Source organism: Trichoderma evansii (assembly GCF_050947405.1).
Source record: "Trichoderma evansii strain SZMC 28006 chromosome Unknown GGI43scaffold_11, whole genome shotgun sequence".
NCBI lineage: Eukaryota > Fungi > Ascomycota > Sordariomycetes > Hypocreales > Hypocreaceae > Trichoderma > Trichoderma evansii.
In genome coordinates this window covers 576,092-603,748 of record NW_028145195.1, presented here as the reverse complement: position 1 = coordinate 603,748, position 27,657 = coordinate 576,092, and the positions used below count along the sequence as shown (strand labels likewise).

General features: G+C 47.6%; 8 protein-coding genes and 2 non-coding genes across 10 annotated transcripts; 3 read left to right on the top strand and 7 right to left on the bottom strand.

The window, feature by feature from the left end:
- The first annotated feature begins 125 nt into the window (after positions 1-125).
- On the top strand, positions 126-2,938 carry GGI43DRAFT_56944 (uncharacterized protein). Its single transcript, XM_083210030.1, has one exon. It carries the CDS (start codon positions 341-343, stop codon positions 2,399-2,401), a length of 2,061 nt encoding a protein of 686 aa, XP_083060199.1. The 5' UTR covers positions 126-340; the 3' UTR covers positions 2,402-2,938.
- A 1,099-nt stretch (positions 2,939-4,037) lies between these two features.
- On the top strand, positions 4,038-4,479 carry GGI43DRAFT_427811 (uncharacterized protein; the record flags this gene model as incomplete). Its single annotated transcript, XM_083208882.1, has 1 exon — positions 4,038-4,479. One exon carries the CDS (start codon positions 4,038-4,040, stop codon positions 4,404-4,406), a length of 369 nt encoding a protein of 122 aa, XP_083060198.1. The 3' UTR covers positions 4,407-4,479.
- Positions 4,480-4,884: 405 nt separating this feature from the next.
- Positions 4,885-5,313, top strand: GGI43DRAFT_406302 (uncharacterized protein). The gene has a single exon (XM_083206133.1). The coding sequence runs from the start codon at positions 4,905-4,907 to the stop codon at positions 5,172-5,174; it is 270 nt and encodes an 89-aa protein (XP_083060197.1). The 5' UTR covers positions 4,885-4,904; the 3' UTR covers positions 5,175-5,313.
- Positions 5,314-5,572: 259 nt separating this feature from the next.
- On the bottom strand, positions 5,573-8,920 carry GGI43DRAFT_406300 (WD40-repeat-containing domain protein). The gene is made up of 3 exons (XM_083206132.1): positions 8,876-8,920; positions 6,787-8,808; positions 5,573-6,470 (listed from the first exon to the last, which is right to left on the bottom strand). The coding sequence occupies exons 2-3, from the start codon at positions 8,778-8,780 to the stop codon at positions 6,239-6,241; spliced, it is 2,226 nt and encodes a 741-aa protein (XP_083060196.1). The 5' UTR covers positions 8,781-8,808; positions 8,876-8,920; the 3' UTR covers positions 5,573-6,238.
- A 761-nt stretch (positions 8,921-9,681) lies between these two features.
- On the bottom strand, positions 9,682-13,185 carry GGI43DRAFT_406296 (P-loop containing nucleoside triphosphate hydrolase protein). The gene is made up of 3 exons (XM_083206131.1): positions 12,863-13,185; positions 12,411-12,788; positions 9,682-12,301 (listed from the first exon to the last, which is right to left on the bottom strand). Exons 1-3 carry the CDS (start codon positions 12,967-12,969, stop codon positions 9,709-9,711), a joined length of 3,078 nt encoding a protein of 1,025 aa, XP_083060195.1. The 5' UTR covers positions 12,970-13,185; the 3' UTR covers positions 9,682-9,708.
- A 1,705-nt stretch (positions 13,186-14,890) lies between these two features.
- On the bottom strand, positions 14,891-15,717 carry GGI43DRAFT_384269 (uncharacterized protein; the record flags this gene model as incomplete). The annotated part of the gene is made up of 2 exons (XM_083203493.1): positions 14,891-15,153; positions 15,249-15,717. The coding sequence occupies 2 exons, from the start codon at positions 15,715-15,717 to the stop codon at positions 14,891-14,893; spliced, it is 732 nt and encodes a 243-aa protein (XP_083060194.1).
- Positions 15,718-15,829: 112 nt separating this feature from the next.
- GGI43DRAFT_384268 (uncharacterized protein) lies at positions 15,830-16,988 on the bottom strand (the record flags this gene model as incomplete). The annotated part of the gene is made up of 2 exons (XM_083203492.1): positions 15,830-16,614; positions 16,685-16,988. The coding sequence occupies 2 exons, from the start codon at positions 16,986-16,988 to the stop codon at positions 15,830-15,832; spliced, it is 1,089 nt and encodes a 362-aa protein (XP_083060193.1).
- A 4,540-nt stretch (positions 16,989-21,528) lies between these two features.
- On the bottom strand, positions 21,529-21,609 carry GGI43DRAFT_t121. Its single transcript has one exon. It is a non-coding gene; the product is annotated as a tRNA-Ser (tRNA).
- A 2,371-nt stretch (positions 21,610-23,980) lies between these two features.
- On the bottom strand, positions 23,981-24,060 carry GGI43DRAFT_t120. The gene has a single exon. It is a non-coding gene; the product is annotated as a tRNA-Gly (tRNA).
- On the bottom strand, positions 24,061-26,474 carry GGI43DRAFT_406285 (uncharacterized protein). Its single transcript, XM_083206130.1, has one exon. It carries the CDS (start codon positions 26,334-26,336, stop codon positions 24,447-24,449), a length of 1,890 nt encoding a protein of 629 aa, XP_083060192.1. The 5' UTR covers positions 26,337-26,474; the 3' UTR covers positions 24,061-24,446.
- Positions 26,475-27,657: the final 1,183 nt, after the last annotated feature.

Genomic DNA, 27,657 nt, shown 5'->3' with positions numbered 1-27,657 from the left:
ACTTTTTTGATTTTTGATTCTTCCTTCATTCGTTTTTTGCTTCTTCCCCGACTCTCGCTATCTCATTCGCTTTTATCCAATTCGTTCCGCAGCCAAAACAAACCACACTTGAGCAGCACTCGTATTTGCTTGTCTCAGTTCCCGGCGCTCGACTCCGCAACATATCACACATAAATCGCCACTCGTTAATACCTATAGCTGCGCAACCAAAAGGGGGAGAAGAAGAATTAAAAAAGAAGAAAAGAAGAGAAAAAGGACAACAAGAGGAGGAATATCGAAAGACGGAAAACAACCCATTTCGCTCGTCACCAGCGTCAGATGTGAGAGACGCTCTCTCGCAATGGATCTCACGGTTCAGTCTCACCAGCTCCACCAGCTGAGCCAGCCTCAGCAGAATTCGCATACTCATCCTCCTCCACAGTCTCAGATGATGTCTCAGTTCTCGCAGCCTCATATGCAGCAGCAGCAGCAACAGCAGCAGCAGCAACAACAACACCATCTTCAGCAATTGCAACAACAGCAGCAGCAGCAGCAACAGCAACATCACCAACAACAACAACACCAACAGCAACTCGAATCGGCCAGCGCCCAAGACGTCCTCGTTGAAGCCCGCAAGAACCTCCAAGTCCTCATCGACTTCGGTCTCTCCAAAGACCTTCTTCATCAATGGGTTGACCAGAACCTCGCCACATCCGCCTCGCCGCCATCCGCTGCTACTACACCCATCCCTTCGCCGCTGCTGTCCCACCCTGCGGCATCCCCCTCGCATCAGCATCTGCAGTCTCCCCAGGCTTCGGTTCTCGCTCCACCACCGCCGCCTTCGGTCTCCTCCGCCGTCCTCAGCTCCCCCGTCGCGTCTCTTTCGACTTCGTCGGCCGCTACTTCGCCTATCCCAGTCTCCAGTTCTACCACGGCTCATTCTCCTGGAACTGGCGCACCACCTTCCATCGCCATAATCAAAACAGAACCGTCATCCTTTGCCGATGATGTGACCCGAGCCTGGGCAGCCGTCAATGTAAATGGACTGCCACCGCAACAGGCCCCAGCTGGCCAGCTCCAGCAGGTTTCACGGATAGCTCCAGCTGGTGCTCCTGGCGTCGTGAAATCAGACCCCTCCGCCTTCATCTCGCCTTCCATGCCGTATCTCAACCACCGCCCTCGAATCTCCGTCTCCTCCACAAGTTCAGGGTCCTCCGGCCATGCCTCTCTATGGTCCGTCAATTCCGCACGATCATCCATGTCGTGGGCATCAGCTTCGTCTCGATCACTGCCCATGACTCCTGCTTCCTCTTCGGCCAACAAGACCAACATTTACTGGTGTACCTCGTGTGAGACAAGCTTCAAGCGCAAGTACGACTGGAAGCGTCATGAAGACGAGTTCCACGAGCGTTGGAGGAAATATCCCTGCCCCGAGCCTGGCTGCAACCGCAGCTTCTGGGGCTCCAACTCGTTCAACCAGCATCACAAGCAGTGCCACGGCTGCAAGACATGTCCTCACGCTGAAAAGGTGGTTAGATTCCTCCGTAAGCGCAAGTACTGGGCCTGTGGTTTCTGCTCTGCCCTGCATCCCGCCCGCGAGCGTCACGTTGAGCATGTGGCCAGGCATTTCGAGTCTGGTCTGGGCAAGGCTGACTGGATGCACTCTCGTGTCATCTACGGTCTACTGCATCAGCCGCTCATCCACAATGCCTGGGACGCCATGGTGACGGGCAAGCAGGCTGAGTTTGGTGGACGTCGTCCCCAGTTCAGTTGGCATCCCAGCAAGACAGGACGTGCTCAGGGTTTCTTGGAGAAGGAGAATCCGGGCCAGCTTCAGGACCTTCTCGAGTTCTTCTCCGGCGACGAAAGCGAGGCCCAGTGGATCGTGGGAATAGCTTTTGACCTCTCTGATATGGCGTTTTCAAATGCTCAGCCATCACCGCAGCCGCAGTTTGCACCCACTAGCAATCCCATGGTTCCCCCAACCGGCTACCCACAACAGCAGGCGGATGCTCGCATGTCTTTTGCCACACCACTGCCATCACAGACACCGCAGCAGATGCTCGCTTCTCCTTCTAGCGCGCCAAACGCTTTTAACTCGGCACCTTATCGAAACCCCTCTGCCTTTGTTCCCTCACAGGCATTCCCTTCAGGACAGCAGCAGTCTCCGGGTCTGCCAAGCCAGGCTTCTCATCTTGATAAGCGCGAGCTGCCGCCTGTTCCTCAGGGTCCAACTCCCCCTATGACAGAGGGCATGATGGACTTTGAATATTCTCCCAATCCCGTCATTTTCGAAGACTGGGAGAGCATCGCCAGCTCAACCTTTCTAGACACATCAGCTCACCAACAGCAACAGCAGCAAGCTGACCAAGCTGCTGGCTGGGGAATGGGCCCCTTTTATAGCGACCCGAATGTCAATTGATTGATCAAGACAAAAGAAAAGAAAAAAATACATACAAAAAAAACTATTACGCTCTTTATTACCACCACCACCACCACCGGCACTACTATCGTTTTTTACTACTGCTGTCTCCTGTCAGCATCGATTGCTTTTCACGTCGACTATGCATCAAAATATTTCCTTAATCTCACTTGCGCGCGTGTCGCCTTTTCGTCCTATGTACTATTATCACCAACTCAGCGCTACTCAGCGAACGTTTTTCCTTTACATGTCACTGCCAGTATCTTATTATCTGTTTTAACGGGCATCGAGCATCGAGCATCGAGATATCCACCTCAAGGCAACAGCACCTGCTTTTTTATAACCGCTGCCTTGGTTAATAATGATAATATCAAAACCTACATCGTTTTTTCTTCTCGTGAATAAAAAGCGTCGGGCGCATATAGCCGCCATCTGATTTGAGAATATTGTTCTTCTCTTATACAATCTCAGTCTACAACAAAATTTCCTTATTTTTATTGTGTGTCATCTATAGTATCTTATATCGCGGAATCCACCCCGAGGGAGGAGTTGGAGGTTAATCTATCGAGATGGATTTTTAATGGTCTTGTTATTTGATCTCGACTTGGGAAGCTTGCAAAGCTAGTTTCTTGTTTTTCCTTTTCTTTTATTATTGGAAATGCTCGGAATCATATATGCGTGCGGATGAAAAAGGGAGGACTTTGGATCTTGTTCTGCTTTGTCTTTTTGCGTTTTGCGTTTTTGCCCTTGCCCTTGTTTTTTGTTTGTCTGTTCCTAGCAGTTAATCGGCCATGTATACAGGTATGAGGGGATGGAATCTGCAATAGGACTGGTATGTGTGTAGGTTAGTGGAGCGTATAGACGGATAAATGATGATATTCTTGGTTGTTCAGACTTGACTCGAGGGAGTTATATGTTGATGTTGTGACTGTTGAGTAGTGTTTTGCCGGTCAAATTACTGGCTTTCTGCTTTTCTTCTATCCAACTAAGGAGGAGGCTCTTGTTCGAAGACAGGGTCGTATTTGCTAGATTCTGAAGGATATATTTCTTGAAAAGCACGTGCTTCTCAATTAGTTAGACTTTACTAGTCTCTCTATGCGATGGATGATTCCGAAGTTGCCTTGTCCTGCCATGAGACAGTCGTCGGGGGCGTTTTAGATGGCTGACCTTTCCCACACGGATCACGTAGTTTGCCGAAAGAACAAAGAGAGAATGCAGCGTAGTCACAAAGCCACCATGATGGATATCTGCGAGATATTCATTTTTATTTGTCCAAATGCAAAAAATAGACTTTTACACGAGAATGGCAGCGAATTGTTCGGATTAGCGCCTTTCATGCCCTTTAGAGTTTTCTCTTTTTGTGAATCTCGGCTTCTGAGGGGGTTCAAGGAGTGAACAGAAATGACAAAGGCTGCTTTTCAGTCATGACTGTAGGCACATGGAAGATTTGGTATCTTGTTCAATGCTATTGAATCTGCCAAGTCTTGCCTCATGGTCTATAAAAATAATGGCTATTTCACATAGATGAGCCTGGCATATCGTCATCGACATTTGGAAGCAGAGTTTAGCGCAAGACGAGTCATTATCACTGTTTGCTATACACACATATTACCTACACCTTCCGTACGTATCCGAAATGGGCTTGAAGAAATCCGTCGCTAGATTCGTTCGACGCAAGTTGCAGCCAGCCAAGGGCTGCCATGAGTCCTACGTCGTGGAGGATGAAATAGACCACCAGCGCGCTGATATTGAGACAAAAATGTGGGACAGAAATTTTCGAATTGAGAGGCATTTTTTCTGGGTAGGCTTGAACCAAAATGAAAAGGAAAAGTTTAGTACACTCTTTGAGAAGCGCGGCTGGCCATTGATACACCTGGACGGGGAATGGTGGAAAGAGTTTGACGAGCTTTGGGCGAAGTATTGGGAGACTGGGACCGGATCAAAGCAGCTCATGGCGAAGAATGGATGCAATGCTGTGGATGATGCGTTGGAAATTCGATGCTGACGATTATTTATGACACTCGAGTTTTCTTTGTGTGCATTCTGGCCGCTAAGGGAGTTCAAAGAGAGAACAGAAAAAACAAAGGCTGCTGTTCAGCCACGAATGTACGCAAACGGGAGACGTCGTGTCTTGTTCAAAGCGATTGAGTCTGTCAAGTAGTGTTTAATGGTATATAAAAACTATAAGCGTTTCCCATTAGCCAACTTGACGCATCATCATCGGCATCCGGGTACGAAGTTGACCGCAAGAGGAGTCATTACCACCGTTGCTATACACATATATCATTCTGAAGCCTTCCATACGTTCGTATCTAAAATGGGTTTCTTGAAATCTATTGGTCGATTGGTCCGAAACAAATCGAAATTAGCCGCAATTCGCGAAAAGTCCGATGCCGTTGGGGGTGAAACAAAAAGCCCCGGCAAAGATTCTGCCAAGAGCAGCAGCAAACCTGTTGTCACCGAGTCTGAAAAGGATGACCTGCGCAAAGAGGTTGAGAAACATATGAAAGACGACGCAAATTTCCGAATTGATCAGCATCGTATCTGGGAAATCATGAACCCGACGCAAAGGAAGACCTTCGGCGACCTATTTGAGAAGCGCAACGGGCTCTTGACGGAAAAGGAGAAGAAGGAATGGGAAGCTGAGTTTAGCCGGCCTTGGGCGAGATTTTGTATGTCTGGGACTCCAGATTTGGCAAAGTATGGCTGGAATCCCAAGGATGATTCGTTGGAAATTCGATGCTACAACGATTGTCCCAAACAGCCTGCTTAAACATTTCGCTTAATGGGAAAATATCTCGATAGGACGAAACTTTGCCATCTTATTCGGAAAAATTGGGTTATCGGAACGTTGTTGGCAATGTTTAATCGAGTGATGGAATTCGAAAGACGACTTTGAGTGTCTTTTAGACGAGGGAAAGCTTTCTGCATCATTTTTGGGATACTATCATCGTCAGAGAGCTTTCCACAAATGGGGAGGATGACAGACACACGAAAAGGAAGAGAAGAGATTGGAACATCAAGATTGAATACGATATCAGAAATTGTAACACCACAAAGAAGAAGGAGAAAACCATGTGAAAAACATATCTAGGAAAAGAAAGCAAATAAGGGGAGAGCCGCGAAGAAAAAGATATTTGGACTCTCGTTGATAATAGCAAGCAAGGCCACGATTAGCATATATCAAGGTAGAAATGATGATTTAATACTTTAACAGTAAATTACTGGTGCTGTATGAATAACGAGTGCTCGCCAGTTGCCTTAGGCGTGGGAGGAGAGTATAACGTGACCTTGGGACGAGGCCTTTCTTATCTGCTCATATCTGTGCACCCGGTTTCAATTATCTTTTTAACCATTTTTTTTTCTCTCTCTTAATTCTATTTCAGACCCTGGGTAATAATTATATCTGAATTATTCGGGCATGCATTGTTTGATTATTTACGTCCTGCAGCTCCTACTTCTAATTCTTCTTCTTTCGGTGCCTCAGGCGTCACCGCTTCGAACATCTTCTTCCGGGCGTCTTTGCTCTTCACTTTTTAAATCTTTCTTCTCTTCAACTCGTCAGTCTTTCATCACGAATTGCTTCTTTGCTTCTTCTATTATTACCCTTTATCAATGGCACCCATCCCACCATTATCGACCATAACCAGGACCCCTGGAAATCCAGTTCCAGGTCTCTTCTCTCTGGCGATGCTCATTTCAATCGTCTATTCCCTGGCATTAGTTTGATTCCCTGCAAACTCTATTCCCCAAACGCCACAGTGTATCATTAGCTAACAATTATCGTCATTGGGCTTGGGTATTCGCTTCATTCCTGTCACTCCATCGACCCTCTTCTCAAGCATTGGGCTCGACGTGAATCTCATACCCAATGAGCACTTCTGTATTCGTTCCATCCCATCCTCTTGTGCCCGCCGCACTGAGCATGAATCTGCTCGATGGGTCGATATACAGACTCGAAATGACACCAGCTCTGGGAGGTCCCGGGATAATGAGAAACGGCACGGTTGAGTGCTTAAAGGCACGAGTTTCGCGCAAGTCATACAGTCTGAGGATGTCATGCGAGGCACTAAAGGCAAAAAGTCTTGTTAGCCCATGAACAAAGAATCTGATGAACCCCATCGCTGTATCACCCATCGCTCTGTCTCTCTCTGCTTGTTGCTGATCTTCATCATCTTCAACCTCATCTTTCTCTTCCTTCTCTCCCTCTGCTTCTTCTTCTTCTTCTTCTTCTTCTTCTTCTTCTTCTGTTTTGATTTTCTCTCTTCTCATGCTCCCATGTTGTTTTGCTCTTCCTCTCGCTTCTTTTCTTGACATCTTGACCTTCTTCTCCTTTTTCGTCTCCATCACCACAAATCACAATCAGTATCACGTTTTAGACTTACCAGACTAGATGTCGTCCATTGGCCATGGGCTTGATTGCACTCACTGCACCACTTCCTGCTGGAAATCTCAGCACCCTCTCTGGCTGCCATCCTCTCTTTGCCCTTGCTATGTCAAACTCTTCTACTGTTCCATTGCGCCTACCCGCATAAATCTTGTTACCGTCTGGGCTCCAGCAAGCGCTCATGCACCAGGGCGGTACACCGGTGCGGTTGTTGATTCTTGCTACAGGATTGGGTACCCGGCGATCCCAGATGCGAATTGTGCCATCCATGGCTGACGACAAGAAAGTCGTATGTGATACCTGTGAAGCTTCGTGCTGCGTGGGAGGCGGCTGTGAGCTGAAAATCATTGGAGAGTGTGGTCTTTTCGTGCCCAGCTGCTCAGATATATCAGCCATGGATTGGCTTTCCAAAGGCTGCTCCTGCTCCTGCGGTGCTTGGCTAGATTCCTCTGCTTTTATTGTATCCGTATCTGTCGCCAGCTCTGTCTGCTCTGAGACCCCTGACATGGCTGAAACTTGCGTGTCTCCAGGACCTAAAGCTGGAGCTGGAGCTGCAGCAGCAGCAGTATCTGGACGTGGGGTATCTACATCCATAGCCTCGGCTCCTGATGGCGATTGCATAGGCTCTGATGGCTTGACTTCATCTCCAGTTTCTGTACTATTCAGGCCAGCCATGGTTGTGTCGGCTGAGTGATTCATCCCCGCGTCATTCTCTGCCCCCATGCCCATACTAGCCCCGAATTCGTCGTCATCATGCCCAAAAGGCTGCTCGCCTGCTGTCTCACCAAATAAACTACCAGCATCGTCGCTTCCCCCAAAAAGACTCTCATGAGCCGGAGAAGCCGCAACGGCGATTTCATCTTCCCCTCTAGTGGCAACAGTGATTGATTTGTCAAGTCCGTTGGAGCTTCCAGTATCGTCTCCCCCGGTGAAACTTCCTGTTCCCCTTGGAGCCCCATTATTGGTAGCTATGGTGCTCGACGGTAAAGGCTCGTCGGCATCTGCAGGAATTGGGGCACCGCTTGCAGGCCTCAGCTCAATGGATGAAATCTGACCACCACTGCCGTCAAAGCTCCGTTTCACATTCCCTGTATCAAGATCCCAGTCAAAGATGTTCTTGTCCCATGCACCGCTGAGCACGCTTCTCTCGTCGGGGGCCAATGTCAATACGCTGACGGCATTAGTGTGCTTCTGCAGACATGATATCCTCTTCCCCTCGTCGTGGCGTACGCTCTGCAGGTTGATTGCACCAGACTCGAGCCCAGACAGAAGCCAGAGCGCCTCTGAATGAACGGCCAGCGAGTAGACAGACGAAAGAATATGCTCCTGGTCGCTGCGGCCCGGTGCCGCGGGTTCTTCGTTGGGCCAGTACGACATGAGAATGCCAGCCTTTGTGACCGAATCGACAAAAGGGTGCCTCTGTGCGACTGTCAAGGCCAGTTTGCCGTTGATGGTTCCCTGCCCGTCGTATTTACGTATGTACCCGTCAGCTCCTCCCGTGATCCAGTATCGCAGATCCGGCGTGATGGCCATGGCATTGATGCTCGTTGACATGGGCGCTGCCATAGTGGGCACAATGTCGTACAGCCGCGCTGTGTAGACTTCAGATCGGATCTTGGGGCGCCATGTTCGGTAGAGAGTTGGGAGCTCGTCGAGCTCTGGCGAGTCAGCTTTCTTCTCGGGCGATGAATGCTCCTTGGGAGGGACTCTGTCGTCGTTATCGCCATCGCCATCGCCATCGCCATGGGAGTTTGAGAGCGAGTAGGGGTTGGTCGCGGCTTGGCTGTCGTCGCCCATCACCACCACCGTCGTGGTCTCATCGCCGCCGTTTTCTGTCTCCCCCCTCCTGCTTCCCTCTTCCTCGTTGTTCTCGCCATCAAAGTCTCCTTCCTCTTCTCTGTCACCGTCATCGGCATCTTCCATGACCTCATCAGGCTCATTGTCGCGGTCGGAAGTGGGCGAGCTTGCCCGCGACTGCTCCTCTTCGTCCATTCGTCGTCGCGATGTCGGTGATCAAGGTCTACAGATACAAAGGCATTGAGTCAGTATCGTCGCTGGCAATGCATCGCTGCCTGGAGGAGACGAACGTGGAGTGCAATGCAAAGCTCACAGTGACGCAGCGGTTGATGAGAGTTGTGGACGACGCCGCTATCGCGCCTAGAGAACAGGCGAGGCTGCACTGACGCCGCTTACGTAATATCAACCGATATCGCTTTAGGTTTAGCCTATCGCGCCGATTCAGCAGCCTTACCCCAGAGCCACTTTAGCTGTGCCTGAGAGCTTATTTAGCCGCGCACGATAGGTTCTAAGCTGCCTGCTGCTGATCACCTATTAAGAGACTGCTGGAGGTAGCATTACGGCTATTTTGGAGACTATTTCGAAGAGTTTTCGAGATTCTATTTCAAAGTGCAGAGAGACACATCGTTGTACTATAAAACTTCTAAAGGTATTTATGACTGTTTATAACTGGCCACCGCCTTCCAGCCACTTGAGCACTATTGCAGGTATACAGCCACCCGCCTGGATATCGTCTTATACCACCTATTCTTGCCTTGGTATGTTTGAATTTTACTCATCACCTCTACCTCACCATATAACCACTTTAGTACCACCATGGAGCCACTTGATGCCACTTTATAGCCATTGAGGCTAGGATGTGGTCAGGTGACTCATATTATTTTTAACGACGATAATTCCCATGGATGTCCTTGGGTGGACTTATCCAGTGATGGCTACGTAAAAGCTATTGGTACTATTGTCTATATTTCTTTGCCATGTGTCGTAGCCCTTGAAGGACCATCGGACTATGAGGTGGGATTTATGTGGCATATTATGGTTACATCGTAAAATACACTACGAAAATAAAAGCTTTTGGAATGCAGTAGTAAACACTAAGTAAAAATAAAATTTATTTTTTTATTTAGTCACTACCAAAATCAATCAACAACTCCTCCTCCTTCCTCTTCCCCAGGAGCTCCTCCTCCTTCCTCCTGCAAACGCCCGGGGCCCATTTCTGAGCCAATGTTTGGGGCACGGTTGCCCCGGGCGTTGCCCCCTCCCCCCTTACCAACCTTCTCCAGCCGTAATGCAGAATCTCCTCGGAAGAATAGTCTGCAGGGCTTTTTACAGCCCTGGGCTCGGCTGGGAAAGCGCCTTGGAGGCGCTTGGGCCTGGTGGAGCCTTCCGGAGCCTTCCGGAACCCCGATGGAGCCTTTTTGGAGCCTTCTGGAGCTTTTCTAGAGCCCTCCAGCCGGCTTCCGGCCCCATAGCACTTGTGTAGGCATTGACAAACCTCACCGCACATCTTAATACAGGGGTGCCCGCAGAAGGCCCTCCCTGAGCAACGTTGCTGGCAGTCGTGTGCTTGATTTTCAGTGTGATATGGCCTTTTGCAGGGGTGCCCGCGAGGGCATTTGCTGTTACACGTTGCCACAGTGATGCCGTTGCCTAGGATGCGTGCCCAGTCCTCTACTGAAGCAATAGTTGCAAGTTGCCCAGTCTTGGAGTTTGTTAGGGGGAGATAATTGCCGGTTTGAGATCCAAATGCGTTAAAGACCTTCTGCCAGGTGTGTCTGCTCTTATCGGTACTATCGAGAAGGTTGCGTGCGTTGCCGAAAATAAACATGCCGTGCTTTGCCCTGCTCGTTGCTACGACAGCGCGGTTCTCATCCTGTACAAATCCAGCATCTGCCTTGGCTTGACCTTTAGAGTGATTCGGGTTTCGAACCAAGGATATAATGATGACTTCGTTTTCTTTGCCTTGAAAGCCGTCGACAGTATAAACGCCTAGATGAGCCTTGCAATGCTTAAGGGTAGTATGCTGGCCGATGAGCCTCTGGATAAGGTCAAGTTGCGCATTGTAGTATGTCAAGACTGTAATGTCGGAGGCTGGAAGACCGCTGCTGAGGAGATATTCGACAAATTTGACAATCATTTTTGCTTCCTGGGAATTAAAACAGGATTGCCGGCTATCGCGTGATTCTGCCCACGTATGTTGGAACCACCAGAGATTCTTACCGCCCATTCCTGGGACCGAAGCGCGCCTGCTGGGATGAGAAACATCAGGATGATTTTTAAGAGTTGGATAAAAGGTCTGGACAATTTCGCAGAGCCTTGGGGTCATCCGGCGCTGCATCTGGAGCGTATGATGAGGGACTCCAAGCTTGACCAGGCGCTCAAACATGGAAACGTGGAGGTTAAAGGGCTCTTGATTCAGGCCATGGATATCAACGTGAGGTGGTAGTTGTTGATGGTCTCCAACTAGGATCAGTCTCTCTAGCGATGGAAACATAGCAGCCGCAATAGTTGATTCTTTTGCTTCAGCTGCTTCTTCAACAAGCATGACTTGGGGCATCATGGAAGCGATTAGGTCGCGGTACTTGGATAAGCCAGTCGTTGTGCAGCCGAAGATCTGAAAACCTTCCTTATTGATAATGTGGCGAGTAATGTCCCAATGAGCCATCTTTAGTGAATCACATAGCTCTTTGTATTGTGGGAGTAGCTGTCGAATCTTGGACATGGTGAGCTCTCTGAAAAGTGTTTTCAAGTAAAAGTAGAGCTTGTGCCTATCCGCCTTCGGAACATTGCCAAAGTCAGGGTAAGTGTCGAGGACCTTCTTGGCCGCATCACGCCAGGGCCCACCAAGAGAAGAGAGAGTAGATCCCGGCACTTGGCACATGGTATGTTGTGGGTTGATGGGTAAGAAAAGGCCGCGAAGTTTGAATTTTGCGTCGTCAGGAGCTCGGCCTTTGCGAGGTTCAAAGGCATCATCCGCTTCCCAGTCTCCAATGTCACCATACTTCTTTAGGAGTGGGAGATTTAGCTGGCTTAAGCCCAAACGCGTGCGAACTTTCATATCGTGACGGCTGCTGTGAGAACCAAGGTCAAGCCAAGAGAAAATAGGATCATCAAGTGTCTCCTCGACTTCGTCTTCTTGGTGGACTGCACCGCCAAGTAGAGACTGATACTGCTCATCCGTGATCAAATTAAATGCATGAAGATCTTTGGCGTGGACCATGTTGCGGGAGTACATGTCAAACAACTCCTCAATAGCTGCGCAGATTTGTCTCCAGGCTGCTTGGCCCCTAGAGTCAGGCCTTCGGAACTTGGAGTAGGCTCGAACATTGTAAATGGTAAGAGGAGCAATGATCTCAGAGCGAGATTGTCCACCGAGACGCACGACCTTGCCCAAATCCAAACGTACACACTCTTCAAGGAGCTGGTCTAGTGCATAGTTTGTCTGGGCGGCGATGATGATGGGCGCAGGACGCTGAACACAGGCCTTCAGAGTTCTAACGAAACTATCGATGGCGGCAGTAGAAGTAAAAGTTTTTCCGGTTCCAGGCGGTCCTTGAACGATGGAGAACTCGCCAGTTACCATAGCCTTGCATGCGGCTGCCTGAGAAAAGTCGAGTTTGTGGGCAGCTGCAGGTTTGATATGGGGTTGACCCGCCAACGGGCGCGCTGACTGTATGGTTTTCGGACATCCGATGATGTACTTGTCTAAGGCAGTACTGAAAATTGTCAGAACCAATTTGCTAGAAAGGAAACGTCCAAGTAGGAGTTGAATGATATGAAGAAGAAGAAAGAAGAAGAAAAAGAATATAAAAGGAGGATACTTACCTGAAAAGCGCAGCTTGCTGCAAGCCAAGCATTGTGTAACGAACATTCTCAAAATATCCAACTTTTGCCTCCAGCATCACATACTCCACGAATGGGTCAAGAGCAGCCTCGCTAGGGTCGGCCCAGAACAGCTCTATCCGGGGCAGTTCAAAGGGATCATCTCCAGCCTCAGCGCTTGGTATAGCTTTGCCGTTAATGGAGCGCGTAGCAACAATTGCCACAATGCAAATGTTTTGAAAATTGTCTGAAGAAGGAGACAGCGCGACTAGCTGTCCTGGAGTTAGGCGATCTGATACGCGCCAGTCAATAGGCGCAGGAGCTCTCTGCGTAGAGAAGGAGATTCTGCAACATGCGCCCTGTCTGCTTAACAGGTATCCTCTTGGGCGAATCTAAGTGAGCAATAAAAGCGAGTAAAGGGTTACTAAGGCAGAAAAAGATGAAGGAATACAAACTTGAGTGTAGATGAACCCGTGTTGGCTATCTTTGGCAGTGGGGTCCTGGCGAAATTCGTGAATGGCTCCACGGAGAGGGTCGACAGCCTCGTAGCGGGAGAGCCCATAATGAGTACCAAGATACCTTGATTTGGACTCTGGAAGGTGCTGAACTGGATTACTGGGAGGACAAGGTGGATCAGAAGTCATTAACTCCCGAGCGAGAGGCATTTCAGGGAAGGAGCGCCATTCTTCCTCATGTTGGCTGCTCTCGGGCTTGGTAGGCTGGGCATTTGTAGCGTGAAAAGAAACCATCTCCTCTGGCGAGAGGCTTGAAACAGGCTATAAAACAAAAATCAGCATCATGGAAATTAGAGACATTGGAGACGGCAGAGATGATGGCGAAATTGGAGGAATCAGAGGCGGAGGTGATAGAAGAAATCAGAGGCAACAGAGCCATCAGAGACAGTGGAGACGATGGAGGAATCAAAGGCAATAGAGACAGCAGAGTCAAAAGACTTACCTTGGAGCGGTACATCTTGATTGAAGCATGGACAGGAAAATTAGAGGAAGAGAGTGAGAAACGGTGGAGGTTGAGATTTATAGAAGGCACCTGAGCACAGGCGGTCTGCTGTGCGAACACCTGAGGCAACCACCCTCTTTGTGCACATGCACGGGTTTTCAGCCTTCAGCTTTTGACCTTTGTTTATTGCAGTGAAAAGCAAATTAATTTTATTCTGTAATTTCATCTTGTTGATCAATTAATTAAAAGAATAGGCTAATTTTCTTATATATATTTCTTCGTGTTTACACCACGCCTCTGTACTCTATTTTCGCAGCCTTAGTATTTTATAGTTATTTTTATTGGTCTTCCAAACTTCAACAATTTGCTCATATTATCTTATATATCTCTCATTTGGCTTTCTTTTTAAAATTTTCCTTATTTTCATAATGCTTGTGTAACCTCAAGAACTGATGCTGGTGGAGGAGAGGGAGTAGTGAACAGCTGTATGCGCCAACCATTTATCTGGTGTTTACTTTGAGGCTCTTCTAGCAGCAATTCACATCATACCATAATTATGATCCTATCGCTCAATTTGCTTGTAGATACTTCTAACACAAAGACATTAAAAAAAAAAAGATCTTGTCCTATTACTATACAGCAACAGCTGTCTCGCATACAGATTGTGCTACTATACTTACTATACTTGATGCCAACCCATGGATATTACTCTAGGCTGTTTGTAACTCTTTTTTTCTTTTTTCGTGTCTAGAAAAATTCAAACAAATTTCAACTTGAATTTTAATTTTGTCCAATAGCTGATACAGTCGCGATGCATTTTTATACGAGAGGCATCACCGGAAACATCTTACAATGTAAATCAGCGCGCATCGCCCCCTCGAAGCCACCCAAAGAACTCCTTAGCCATTATTGCCTCCAAATTATGAGAAGAGAAAAAAAAAAAAAACACGCTCTAGTAGCAATATCTTTTATTTTGATTGTCATATCGTTGGATGATGATGCGATCTTGGTGCCATCGGGTGACCAGGTAACCCAGAGAATGGGGCGATTGTATTCCTTGAGTGTTTGAACACTTACTCCAGTTGCAATATCCCATATTTCCACAGCCTTTTCTCCTGATGACGATGCGATCTGATAGCCATTAGACGACCAAGGCACTGTAAAAATGGCGTCAGGGTGTCCCTCGAGTGTTTGAACACACATGCCAGTATCATTATCCCATATCTTGATTGGATCATGGAAAGATGTTGATGCTATCTTGCTGCCATCGGGTGACCAAATTAACTGTTACCATTTGATTCTCCAAAGTCCACGCAAATAATTCCTGGCGATAATAGTAGCTTTTGATTATACTATGAGACGGGCTGAATATAAGTGCCGAGGCGTACACTTGGAGAGGGCTGCTCTCGACGTACCGAAATTGCCCTCGATCCATAGCAAAGGGTTTCGCTCTTCATTGCGCCATTGTTTAAACTCAGCGTTGTTTAAAATCATCTATACGAATCCACTAGCAGCCCACCCCTGGTCTAGTCGATGCTCATCTTATCATCTCGGGGGTCAGAGTCTGGCTTGATATCGTCTATGCTGGGGGCGACAGGCCGTGGTACTGGCGAATATTGCGCAAGAAACGCTCTTGCCGCCGCAGCCGCCGTCGCCGCTGCGAATGGTTGCCAAGCTTCGTTATTGTGGCCATCAGCATAATCACAAACTCTTTTAATGATAACAGCCGGGAACTTCCCATGTGATCTATATTCGCCCATATCAAATGCAATGACGTTGTGTTCTTTGACTATTCCGTCTCGTTTCTCACCATTCGTTACTACTGCATCGCCGGAAACGATACGGCCGATGACTGTTTCGAGCTTTACTAAGTAGAGTAGGTACCCTCTAGATGAAGCAAAGAGCTTGCCCCTTGAGGTTGGTCGCCGTCTATCTCCGAGTTGAGTCCGATGGCGTCTGCGGAGCCATGGCTGCTGTCCGAGAAGTCGATTGCGGCACCGACATCTTCGTCCCACCAAGAGATTGATAGGAGCGCAAGGTGCTGCAGGTGGCCGATAAAGTGTAGATGCAAGTCCTCGGGGCTGTCGCCTAGTCTTTCGGCGTCCTTACTCGATTTTTCGGGCGTGTGCCACGTTGGCGGGCCGCAGAGGGGACAATGGTTCGCTGGCACAGGGCTGGCTATCCTACCCTTCAATTTGGCCTTGGAGAGGTCGAAAGCATCAAGAGTTGGCGGATGGGTTTCCACATGATTTTGGGTGAGAAGGCGGATTAGGAGCTCTTCGTTAGAGAAGATTCCGGCTTCATCGCCACAAAATACGCACGACCATTTGATGCGGTGGATGTATCGAGCCATTCGGCGCCATGACTTGTGTACATATGTTCTTTCCACTCTTTATCAGATGAGAAAGAGGTAGGAAAGTTTTGGCACTCTTCAGAAACGCAAAAGTAAGGCCTTAAATCAGCATTCAAGTGTTCTCTGCAGCAATGTCAGAATTCTGTGCAAAGGGAGATTTATAATGAGAAAACGGGTCAACAAACATCCATATTTTTTCTTGCTTTGCACGAGGTGCGTTTGGCGGGAACTCGACGTCGCTAAGACAAAATCGGCACGATATCTTGGTCTCGCCTGGTGGTACAATGGGCAGCTCGGGATACTGAGCCCCAGGCGGAGGATTGGAAGAGCGAGCACTGCAGAGGCCATCTTGTCGATATTCTTTCTGAACTTGTAATAATCTGTTTACTTTACCTAACGGCCGTCTTGAAGGTATTGTTGACGAGAAGATAGTCCCCGCCTTGACCTTTGGAGGAAGCTGATGGTGAGCGCTCGGAGTCACGCTTTGGCCAGAAGACTGCCCTGCTTTGGTCGCAGAAGGTTCCTCCTTTATTGTCTGGTTCTCTTCTTCTGGTTTCCTTTGTTGACCCAACTTCTTTGAGTGTCTTTGGTTCCAGAGCATCCGGTAACGTCTGTAAACGATTGACTCTACTAACTGGATCCGCAAAGTTCTCTCGGCATTGGGGAAGAGGAACTGCATCATTGCAGTTAATATGCCAGAGAAATCATCCGACGGCTGTTTACTAGCGAAATTGCGCATTCTTTCCGCCTCGTCGGTTCTTGGGGACTCTCGAATAGCCATGGCAATACGGTGGAGGCGATCGACGGCTCCGGTGATACCGTACATGGCGCCGTCGTCTTTTACCTCCTCCGCCATATGCCCACTCGCTGTATGCACGGAGATGTGACGGACGAGGGCTAAGATTGAACGTGGTTAGAATTCCGACTGTGTGCCAACTAGAATATGACAAGCCGTGATGTTACTTACCCCGTTCAAGATTTGTTTGAAGGAGCCGAAGCATCGCCATCACGAACTCTTTAATTTCTGGGCTGAACTCCAGCCGACGATCAAGAGAGGCGCTCTCACTGGCGAAAACACCCAAGAAGCTCGCCCAGGTCATGAATCGGCGTTGGTACGCAGATACTCGTGCGGCATAGGGAGACGATATTTTCGAATAGCTGAGGAAAAGACGCTTGCAATATGAAGCCTGAGAGTATATGTCTGAATCTGAGGCTCTCAAAATAGAGACCTTGTCAACGGATACGCCGTCGCTCGGATGAAGAGAAGCCATCGCTATTGTTTCTAGTACTTGCGGCCTGCCTATAATATGAAAAGTTGTGTTGAAGGACAATAAAGAGTACATATAGCTGGGCTGGGAGAGGGAAAAGGATGGAAAATCCCCGCCGAAAGACTTGACTATCAACAAAGGGATGGGGTCATTGGCCCATTTCAAATGCGCCTTGCCAGCCTTTCTCACGGCGTCTGCTGGAATACGCTAGACGCACGCATTCCGACAGTATTATCAATGGTCCCACAAGATACAGCGCCATGAGAGCTATATTTCGTAATCATATGACTCCTGATGGAGTAAATGGAGCCTATCACTCTTTTCGTCCCTGGGCAAAGGGGCTATGGGATGTTGAGACGAAGCCTGAGGATATTAATAAGGTGCTTTGGGAAGTATCAAGATAGCCTCATTTGATGACATTTATAGGGTAAAGGTCGTCAAAAAATTATACGATTCAGGAAAGAGCTCTAAACCGAGGGAAGCTATATTGAATATTCAACCTAGATAATGTGTATCCTAAAAAGCCAGGCCATAGGGCAATCTGTAAGTAGTTGAACGCCGATTTTGGCAAGAATAACAAACATCTACTAAGTTATAGGATTTTATGTAATGATTTGCAACATTTATTTTGACATCCGTCATATCTTATACTGAAGTAAGCAAATATAAAAACCGGTATAGTATCCCTTCCTGGGTAGCATACAAAATGGTATATTATATAAAACAGAGTGCTACCCTTGTGTCCAGACTAGGAGGGATATATAATGCAAGGAATTTCTCTTCGTCGGTGAACACTGCGCTGGCGTGGAATGTGACGATTTTTGCTCTGAGCTGAAATATGTTTTGGAAAATCTTGGCGGCTATCTTCGATTTGATCCTTGTCCGCACATTTCCTCCAAAGGGGAAGACACCAGGGGGGACTGGAGTGCAAAGTGTTAAACCACAACGAAGGTGTCCTAAGGGGGCTCATGGAGAACAGAAATCTCCCTTCTGCGACGAGTTACATTCGTGGAGCCAGCGTTCGACCACGAAGGTGCCCAATCTCTCTGCCTATTCCACGGGTGTTTCTGTTGGAAGGTCGTCTGGGAGGGCTGGGGTGCTGCGACGAGTTACATTTGTGGAACCAGCGTCCGGCCGTTCATTTGGTTGGAGGGCATACGAGAAGAAGGGGAAACCCAGAGAAATAACCCAGAGAGAGCAACGATCGGTGAAAAACCCATATCCGATCCATGCAATATCTTGTAGACCACGTAAATGAGGTCGTGTTCGTTATGTCTTGAGTCTCGTCGAAAGAAGACTCTCCGGTTCAGGGCCGTCTGGACAGTACTTGCATCTCAAAGTTTCTATACTCGCGTTAGTTCTCTGCCTTGACATATTCGACCATGTTCATTATGACATACAGGATGAAAGACAGATTAGTAGTCAGGTGGGTGACACTGGCGAATATACCGTATTTTTTTGCGTTTCGGTCATCATCAAATGTTTTTGTCTCTGATCAGGCACCCATACTGCTGATGGGAGAAAAAAAAAAGGTGCCACAGAAGTTCTCATCAAGAATTCGCAGAGATGATCTCCGAGGCTGTAGAACTGAAGCGCCTGAATGTAGACTTCTATCGTACGTCGAGAAGAAAAGTTGGTGATTTTGGGTAAACTTGTCTAGCAGTCTGTTCTTGGGATGAGGAGAGGCCATTGTTGTAGTTCACAAAGAAGATTTCTTGAATGAGACAAAAAAGTACAGGGGGAAGTTCTTTGTTGCCGTCGGAGTTGGAATTTCATTGTGCTGTTTACGTCAGCTTTTTACAGCGCTACTACTTTCCCAAAAGCACATGCACCCTCCTTGCAGCCATTAAGACAAAGTCGACTATCTCTAGTAAATTGTTGAGTGTATAAAAAAGCAGTATAGCGAGACAGGCTTGGCTATGGCTGTCATACTTGATTACATTTATCTGTATTCCTCGACGAAAGAAGCGACCCTTAGGAACAGCTTAGGCCGTTTGGCGGAAGAATAGTACTACAATGAAGCTGCATCTACTGGTCTCGTTTTGGAAATATGTGATAGTCGAAGATTACACAAAACAGCTCCTGGTTAAAACTAAGGATACTAGCTCTTCTTGCTTTGATGATATGTAAACGGATACATGCACTGTTACTATCCTTCCAAATTTGTGTAGCACGATTTGCTAGAGAAAAACCAGAATATGCTTGCGCGACGGTTGATAACGTCCAGGCCACAGTTGCAAAACAAGGACTAGAAGCTCAAAGTTAGCAATATGTAGCGAAATAGAAATATTAGATGTTATGAGTTTATGCACAGCCTGTAATGAAATTTGCTTTGCTCCAGTCCAGTCTCAATAAACGAGATCACATTCGTGGAAGGGGTACTTAAAGCAGATTTGAAGGTGGTGGCAGAAATAAAACGTAGGTCGTGTACCATCCCCGTCAATAACGCATTTCATATAGTCGGTATTGGACTACAATCGTCGCGTTCGCCCTCTTGAATTTTCGCGCCGTCATTCTTTAGAAAGCAGTCTACTCTGCTGTATACTCAATAGTGCTCAACGGCCAAATTAGTCCTGTCCCAATTGTCATTCACCACTACGTTCATAATAATAACTCAATATCTTGAAGAAAACTAAAATTGCTATGAAATGATCCCCTAGGCCCTAGGCAGATTTGACGAATATGCCTCCATTTCCGTACACTGTTTGTGCGTGAAGCCTGAGGGAGGGTTGAAAATGCTGTGAAACAAAAAAGCCCGGGTGAGGCTGTGCTGAGCTGGGGAATCGGGTATTAGGCAGACTTGACGAATATGCTCCATTTCCGTACACTGCTTGTGCATGACGCCTGAGGGGGGTTAAATATGCTGTGAAGCTGGGTCAAAGCCAATCCAGTACACCGTGTGGGTATAAAGCCTGGGAGGAGACCAAAAATGCTGTGAATAACCTGCGTCATTTGGTGACCATCCTAGAAACCTGAAGTCATTCTAGCCTAAAATTAAACTAAAAGGCAATACTAATCTATCTCTCTCTCCAAAAAAAAAAAAAAAAAAAAAGCGTGACACCAGAAGCTTGCGATCAGCCGCTCCCCAATATCTAGCATCTGTCAAATGTTATGTACAAAGCGTTCTGATATCAATCGGAATTCTAGGTGGTGATAGAATGTTATTGTTTTAGTATGGCATAATGATAACTGTTGACACATTTCGAAATATTGGTGGAAGGATTGTTCCCATATGCTTTCGTACAGGTAGTATAACATCTCGAAGGCCAGATCACATTTCACGCTCCTCGGCTAACACCTAATTCTGGTATGTCATTTTATTCGGAAAAGAAGTCTATTTCAGCCACCGTTATCCTCCAGAGATATAGAGGAAAGGAAACCAAAGGGATTGCCCCAGTAACGACGAGTGAAGCGGCAATAAGCCAAGACCATCGTAGAGCTGTGCCTTATAGGGCGTAATAATGCCAATCTTTCTCGCCAAATCGCAGCCGTGATGATCCCTACTGAACCTTTCGTACATTAGCAGAGCTCCCCAAGCTGGTAAGCAGAACTGGCAATGCGGGTTGAACCGATTGTGAGGTTAGAGTGTCAGAGCAGACACCCTCTCTGATGTTGACAGAAGACTTACCCTTTGACCCTTTTCTTGCACACGTCGAAGAATCGGTATGGTACAAACAGAGCATCTTCGTGCCGCGGCACCCAGCGCCAGGCAATGCACTTTCAATATGCCCGAGGGTAGGTCGCTCCAAGGTTAGACAATTTCGATTTGTGAATTAGAGAAGGAAGAATTGTCCATATAGTAGAGAACCCTTCAATTCTTTTTGTATACTCAAGCAATGTGTAGTTGAAATGGCTGTAATTTGTAGAAGATACATTGGATCATGTCTGGGAACAGAACTACCGTCCACATGCGCCAACTCGTGAGATTGGTTTCTGGAAGTGCAACCAGGCCAGTGCATGGAGACAGTGATCCCGAAACTTATTGGAGTGTCTTCCATTATCGGCTATCAGTTGAGTCGCCTGGAACGGGACACCACAGATATTGGAAGCATCTTGAATTTCGGTCGTTCTGAAACTGATCCCCCCGAAACTTGTGGCAGATGTGGAGGGTATTCGCAAGTTCGATTCTCCATGTTTGCAGTGTTGGATTTTGGTCTAGGGGACCCCCGACGACAGCAGGCAACCTCCGTACGGTGTGCACCCTGGGAAGTCATTTCCAAGAGGATCAACGACGAATTATGACTGATCGCCAGCGAGGCCTGGAGCCTGCAGGTCTGTTCTAAACATTGTGATGAAATGAAGTTTGCGAGATATGTACTGAAATAGACTGAGGAGGTCTCGCAAATCACTGCTTTTCTCTCAGCTGCTTCGTTTATTTCACCCCTTTCCTCTGGTAGGTCCTCCGTGAGGTTGGCCGCCAGACCTGGGTTCGCGGCCCAGACAAGTGGCATTCTTCGCCGCAAGAGTTGATGCATCAAAGAACCAAGAGACGCGAAGAAGAAAAAAGTTGACATGGAAGAAATGCGCAAAAAAAGAAATGATCCGACGGAGACAGGATTCGAACCTGCGAGGCCGAAACCATATGATTTCTAGTCATACCCATTAACCACTCTGGCACTCCGCCTTATTGGACGATGGGACAATTTGGCGTTCTGGCGCTATTTGTGCCCCGCTGGCCGCTGAGCCTCTCGTACAGTTCGAACTTCATTTTCTATTTTCACCAGTTTGTTAGCAAGGGAGCGAAGGCAATATTAGGCAAAGGAGATTACTTACTCTTGAAGCGGCAGCCACTTCTTGGAACGTTAATTGAACCTCTTTTTGGCCTTTGTTGCTCCAGTTCCTCACAACTTCCTTGTTTCTTCTCAGCAAATCCCGAGGGCCTCGGATATTTATCGCCTCTGCCATCTGTCTTTCCTGTATTATCCGACCTCTGGAAGACTTGAGCCATTTGAACGATTGGAAAAATTGGGGGTTTTGTCGTTTTGGCTCCGAATTTGGTGGCTTCTTTTTATTCTTTTTATTCACAATACGGCTTCCTTTGTTGCAGAGTTCAAACACAGTGCCCAGCCTTTCAAGAGACTTTGTTTATTTCTCTCATGAACACACAATAGGTAAAATTACATGCTTCGATATTTGCAAGTTGTTGTAAAGGTCAAGGAAGATGGTGAACTTGATGATTTATTCTTGTTGTGTGTGTGTGAGAGAGAAGTCTATGAAAAGTGCAAGCAAACAGATGGGCTTGATAAATACAGGTGGGAGCACATGACCACCCAACACAAGTCAAAGGTATATCAGTGAAGGTCGAACCAGCCACTTCTGAGGCATCATGAGAAGAGTGACCCGATCCCAGTCCCGTTGAATAGCCCTCGTTTCTTTCTCCTGCGAGCACACGGGCGGAAACGCCGCATATTTCGATATTTTCGTGATTCAAAGGTATATCGTTGAAGGCCAAGCCAGTCGTCTAAGGGATGTTAGAAGAAGAAATTGCCCAGATCTCATAGGTTACATACCTGGCACCGAGCTTCGCCTGGCCGCGGCCGAATAGCCCTGGAGGAAGCATCAACTCCAGCGTTTGGAGAGGCCCTCGCAAAGGAGCATCCAAACAAAATAGGGACCGCAAAATGAAAATGCACACACGAAGGGCGTAAACTTTTGCTCCAACTTTTGAGCGTTAGGTATTTTCTCAACAGCAGATATCAAGTGACTGAGCTCAGACATACCGTTATTTTCTCGTTGGTGCGGAAAATAGGAATTGGACCACGAGCCCAAACATTCGCAATCGCGCGGGAACTGAAATTGGGCATTACCTCTCGGCTAGACCGTCCCGTCCAGTTCCCCCCCTTCTTCGATACTCGAGTCGAGGGTTTCTTTCCATGTCCTCTTTCTATTCGCTCTGCCTTTGGAGAGGCCCGCGAAGGGCATCCAAGGAAAATAGAGACCGCAAAATGAAAATGCACACACAAATAGAAAAAACGAATGAGGTTGTAAAGAGTTGAGTGGGAGAGGTTTGCACCATTGCTGAAGAGGGGGGATTCATACTCCGTGCCTGTAAATTCCTGGTTTGCGCCTGCAGCATCTAATGTGGCCTTTAGCGATGCCGCGCCTTCCAGAAAATCGAAAGCCCAATGAACTACTGAGAGCTGCCTGGCTATTTCCATATCAATTTCCTCTTTTCTGACGAATTATGCGAGTTACTGCCAATAGAATGGGCCATAGCCTTTGCAGATACCCAGTTCTTCCAATCACTCGTCCTTCTTGCCTCGATAGAATGGCTCTAGACCGACTTTCATGACGTGGCCTTGATCACAAATAGCAGCCCTGACAGCGACGTGTATGTTTTGACTATTGGTCAGTTACGAGTGGCACTGAATTGAAGTGAACGTTCATTTATTTGCTCATCTTGGGTTCAATACTGTAGATGGTTCCAGAGAGCCATTGACCTGCCCAGATATCAGACAGGGCTTGTACTCGCCATATGTGTAGGGACTGCAGCAGTTGTAGAATTTTCGTGTTTTTGAGCGCCCAATCTAATCGCTGTGAGATTTATGGAATGGTCGCTTCTTTTTCGTGATCATGCACTATGCTGTGAAAGTTATAGGTTGTTAAATCATTTCTTTTATGTTTTCCAGTTGTCACGAGTAGCCTTATCCCCTTTCTAGTAGTTGAGAGAAGATAATTGAAATATTTTCAATCAGACAATATTTACGGAGTACAATGTAGACTTATTGCAAGGTTATAGCAGTCCTAAGTTGTGTTGGATTGATCCTTCAAATTTCCCGTTGCACATCTTGAATTACAGGTTAAGCATTTTCACGCAGTAGCATCAGCGCTCAATACCTCTGACTCTCCTCTCTACTCTCTGCATCACCAAATGCAAAAGAAACTCTACGCCAGCACAAAGAAGAAATGCTCTCTCTATCGTAGGAAAAAAAAAATGCACAAGTCCTAGAGAAATAAAAATTTCAAATTTCAAATGCCAGCAAAAATGAAACTAATGCGTAATCTGGGAATCGAACCCAGGGCTCCCCGACGTTGCGGATGGCAACGGAGAATTTTACCACTAAACCAATTACGCTTCAGATGTAAATCGTCTGTATATTTTGTGCTATAGACTTTTATCCTGGATATAGTCCAACTAATACAACTAATACATCGCAACGGATCTGTAAGCCACATCTACGGTTCATCATGCGAATATTTCATATGTGCAATTCCCCACCCTTGATCATAGCAAAGATCCCCAAAAAGACCAGCACATTTCTATGCCACTAGTGATTGCTTCAACACCTCCAAATACCTCTCCACCTCATACTCATGGGTAAACCTGAAGAATAAGAGCTCGCTAAGGGGGTTACACTACCTAGCAGCGCTTAGTAACGGCAACGTTTATAAAACATCATAGTCCTGTAATTAAAAATTTGAATATTGAACAAATGTGGTTTGTGTGTGTGTGAAAAGTTATCAACATACGCCAGAGAGAATCGACTCTGATTCAGAGATTGGCTGTCTCCGCCATTCTAGTCGACCATCGGATCCGACGCCATAGTCGGCCATTTCCTCCACCAGATCCCAACTCCCTGTGACGGGGTCTTTTTGTACGAACCGGAAGATGATGCTGGAGCCAAAGTCTTCAAAGATGAGTTCGCGGCGTCTGAGACGCATCCACTGCTCGTTCTCGTCGCCTTCAATCTCGTTGAGGATTTCTGTTTCGTTGTTCTTGATCGCAATGGCCCTGAATACTCGACTATCGCGAAGGGCGTTACGGATAGGATATTGACCGAGTATTCGGATTGCATCTTCTCTAACTTGACGATTCCGGCAGCCAAAAGAGACGACAAATAGAGGCCAGGTCCATCCAGCATCCATGGCAAAGCCACAGTTGGGTCGGGCCTGCAGCAACTCTTCGGCGAGAGCATTAATCTCGCGATATTGGGGAGTGAGGCCTCTGACGGTGATGAGACTCGAGTAGCGCGGTACGGTCGTGTAGATGTATATGATGAGATACTCGATGCGAAGGCTCAGGGCTTGTAGATAGAGAGATCGGTTGCTTTTGGCGTTTTGCATTATGGCGTGATACATGGGCTCGTATGTTTCGGTCCAGCGCTGCAGCCAGTACCGAGACTCTGCGATGAACTTGACAAGCGTCGGGTTTGATCTGAGGCCCGCAAACTTCTTTTCTATTTCGGCCACGTCAACTATCCTACGTAAAGCAAGATCGGCGGTTAGTTTGTTCAGCATAGGCACATGGCGCACCATCTGGCGCTGGACCAGCCCCCAGTAGTCACGCATCTCATCCCACGACTTGAATGCGCGCGGCATATCGTCTAGAGAGACAATGTTGGTTAGCTTCGGTCGAAAGTATGGAGAGTTCTTGGTAAATGGAACTATTCCAGGCGGTCTTCTAAAGGGAGGAGCTTGAGGAGAGGCTGGATTGCCCTGGCTTTGCGGGCTTGGTAAGCCGGTTGGTTGAGGGCTTTGGTAAGAGGATCTGAGGGGCGTTTCGGGCTGGCTTGAAGAGCCCCGAGCCGTTGGTTGCAGAGAAGAGTCTCTGCTGTTTGCTTGTTGCGGTGAAGGAGAAGCATGTGCTGAAGAGGATGAAGAGGGTGAAGGTGATGTAGGCTGCTGGCCAGCTTGCCCAGAAGGAGGTTCTGGCGGCGCGAAGAATTTTCTGTATGATCCCATAAAGGATCTTGACTGCAACTCGAGGGGTTTGTAGCAGTCCAAGATGTCTTGTACAAGGGCCGGCGGCGCAGGAGCAATGCTAACCAGGTCGGGCGCTTTATCTGTACAGTTGGCGAGCTCGTTGAGCATCGTAAAGCCATGAGTAACATGCTTTAGAGCCGCAGGGACATTTCCTCTCTGAGATTCGAAGCATACGAATAACAAAGAAGATAGCAGGGCTGTCCTCAGACCCTCTCTTGTGGGCTTCATCTCAGACTGCATGCGAAGGGCTTCGCAATAATAGACAATGGCATTCAGGTAATGCCGATTATTAAGCTCAAGCCCCGTTTCTGAGCCTTGGACTTGATACGCCGTTCTGAGAGCTCCCACGGCCATGGCACCGTATCGTAGAGTGGTGTCTTCCAGTGTTACCTGGGGCATTGTGGCAGTCCATAGTCGAGTCTGGTCCAAAAACCCGCCGAGGTAAGTGACGGAGAGATGGGACCACTCGGCAAAATAGTCTCGCTGGTCATTGTTGGCGAAGCGAATGCTGTTGACGGATGGCTCAATGATGAGCAAAGGTGCCTTTTTGGTATGAATGAGCTTTGTATTGGACGATGAAGACCGAGACTGAGGTTGTGAAGGGTCGGGGGTATCCGAGTAAGAATCACAGTAGCCGCGCCATTTCATGCAGTTGAGGCAGGCTGGTCGGGTCTCGTCGCATTTGACATGGCGTTTCCTAAGAGAAAAAGACAAGGGGTATTGTTAGTGCCCGCAACCGTTGTAACGTGTCAAAAGCTAGCGAGGATCGAAATGCATGGATGCAACTACCAACCACCAGGTAGTCTGGAGGCAACTTACTTGCCTGGTGTTCTAATCAGCGACGCAATATCAAGAAATACGAGAGAAGAGGCACTTACAAGTATTGCAGCCAGTGCGCGCACGGGTGGAGCTGCGTCGAGTGTGCCTCGTTCTCGTGTCTAGAGCAAAGCGATGAACACCGCCTCGGCCTCTTGATGAGGATGAAGATGAAGGAGTTGGAGTTGAGCGGCTATATTTCCGAGGGAGGTCCTCTTTGTCAGTTACCAGCGGCTTGAAGCGTGGCGAATATGAGGCAGATAGTGCACTGCGATCGATTCCGCCCAAGGCCGAATCGGGTGCTTCGACAATGCAGGTAATAAAGCTAAGAGACCATGACTCAACTCACCCGGTAGTTGAAGTGCTGCTCTCGCTCTTGGCGGTGTTTATCGGCAGCGTAAACTGAATCTCCATGGTTTGTCGCGGTGACGATGCATCAGCGGGGCCTCGATTGCTCTGAAGTTGTTGGTTGGCGTTATGGAGATGCGCTCCAGAAAAATGGAGTTGGCGCTTCTGTCGTATTTGACAGCTCGTGTAAATTTATATTACGGACGGTAGTGACAGATGCCGTTGAAAATATTGAATCCCTGTTTCTTCGACGACGTCTTATTCTTCTCTCGATCTATTTATTTAGCTCATCCCCTTTTCTTTTTTTAACCTTTTCTTCTCTTCTATTTGTCAAGATGAAACCGCGGAGATTTCCAGTGGAGCGAAGAAAAGGCAAGAGAAGAAGAAAAGAAAAAAGGTGAAACCAAGTCGTTGCAGAGTTTTAGCTCATGATCTGCGCTCCTAGCCTTATGAAGGGGATTTATTGAGGAGACAAGGACAATAGTCCTTGGGTTGAGAAGATGCAGACCGAGAGAGCGGCGTCAAGTTGCAAGAATGACAAATAGGGTTATATAGCGCAAGTCAAGCAAATACGACACCCAAAAAACTGGAATCTTCAAAATAGGGCAGCTCGCAGCGACAACGACAGCCGATTGGATCTGCAGAGATGTAACGTTTGTATCCGCCTGGGCGATAGCAGCAACCAACGCGTGGGACAAGGGGCAGATTAAGAGGGAAAAAGAAGGGCAACAAAGATTATCAAAGACAAGAGACAAGGCACAAGCACCGCGGACCCCCCCTAGTTTTTGGTTGGCAAGTTTGGAAA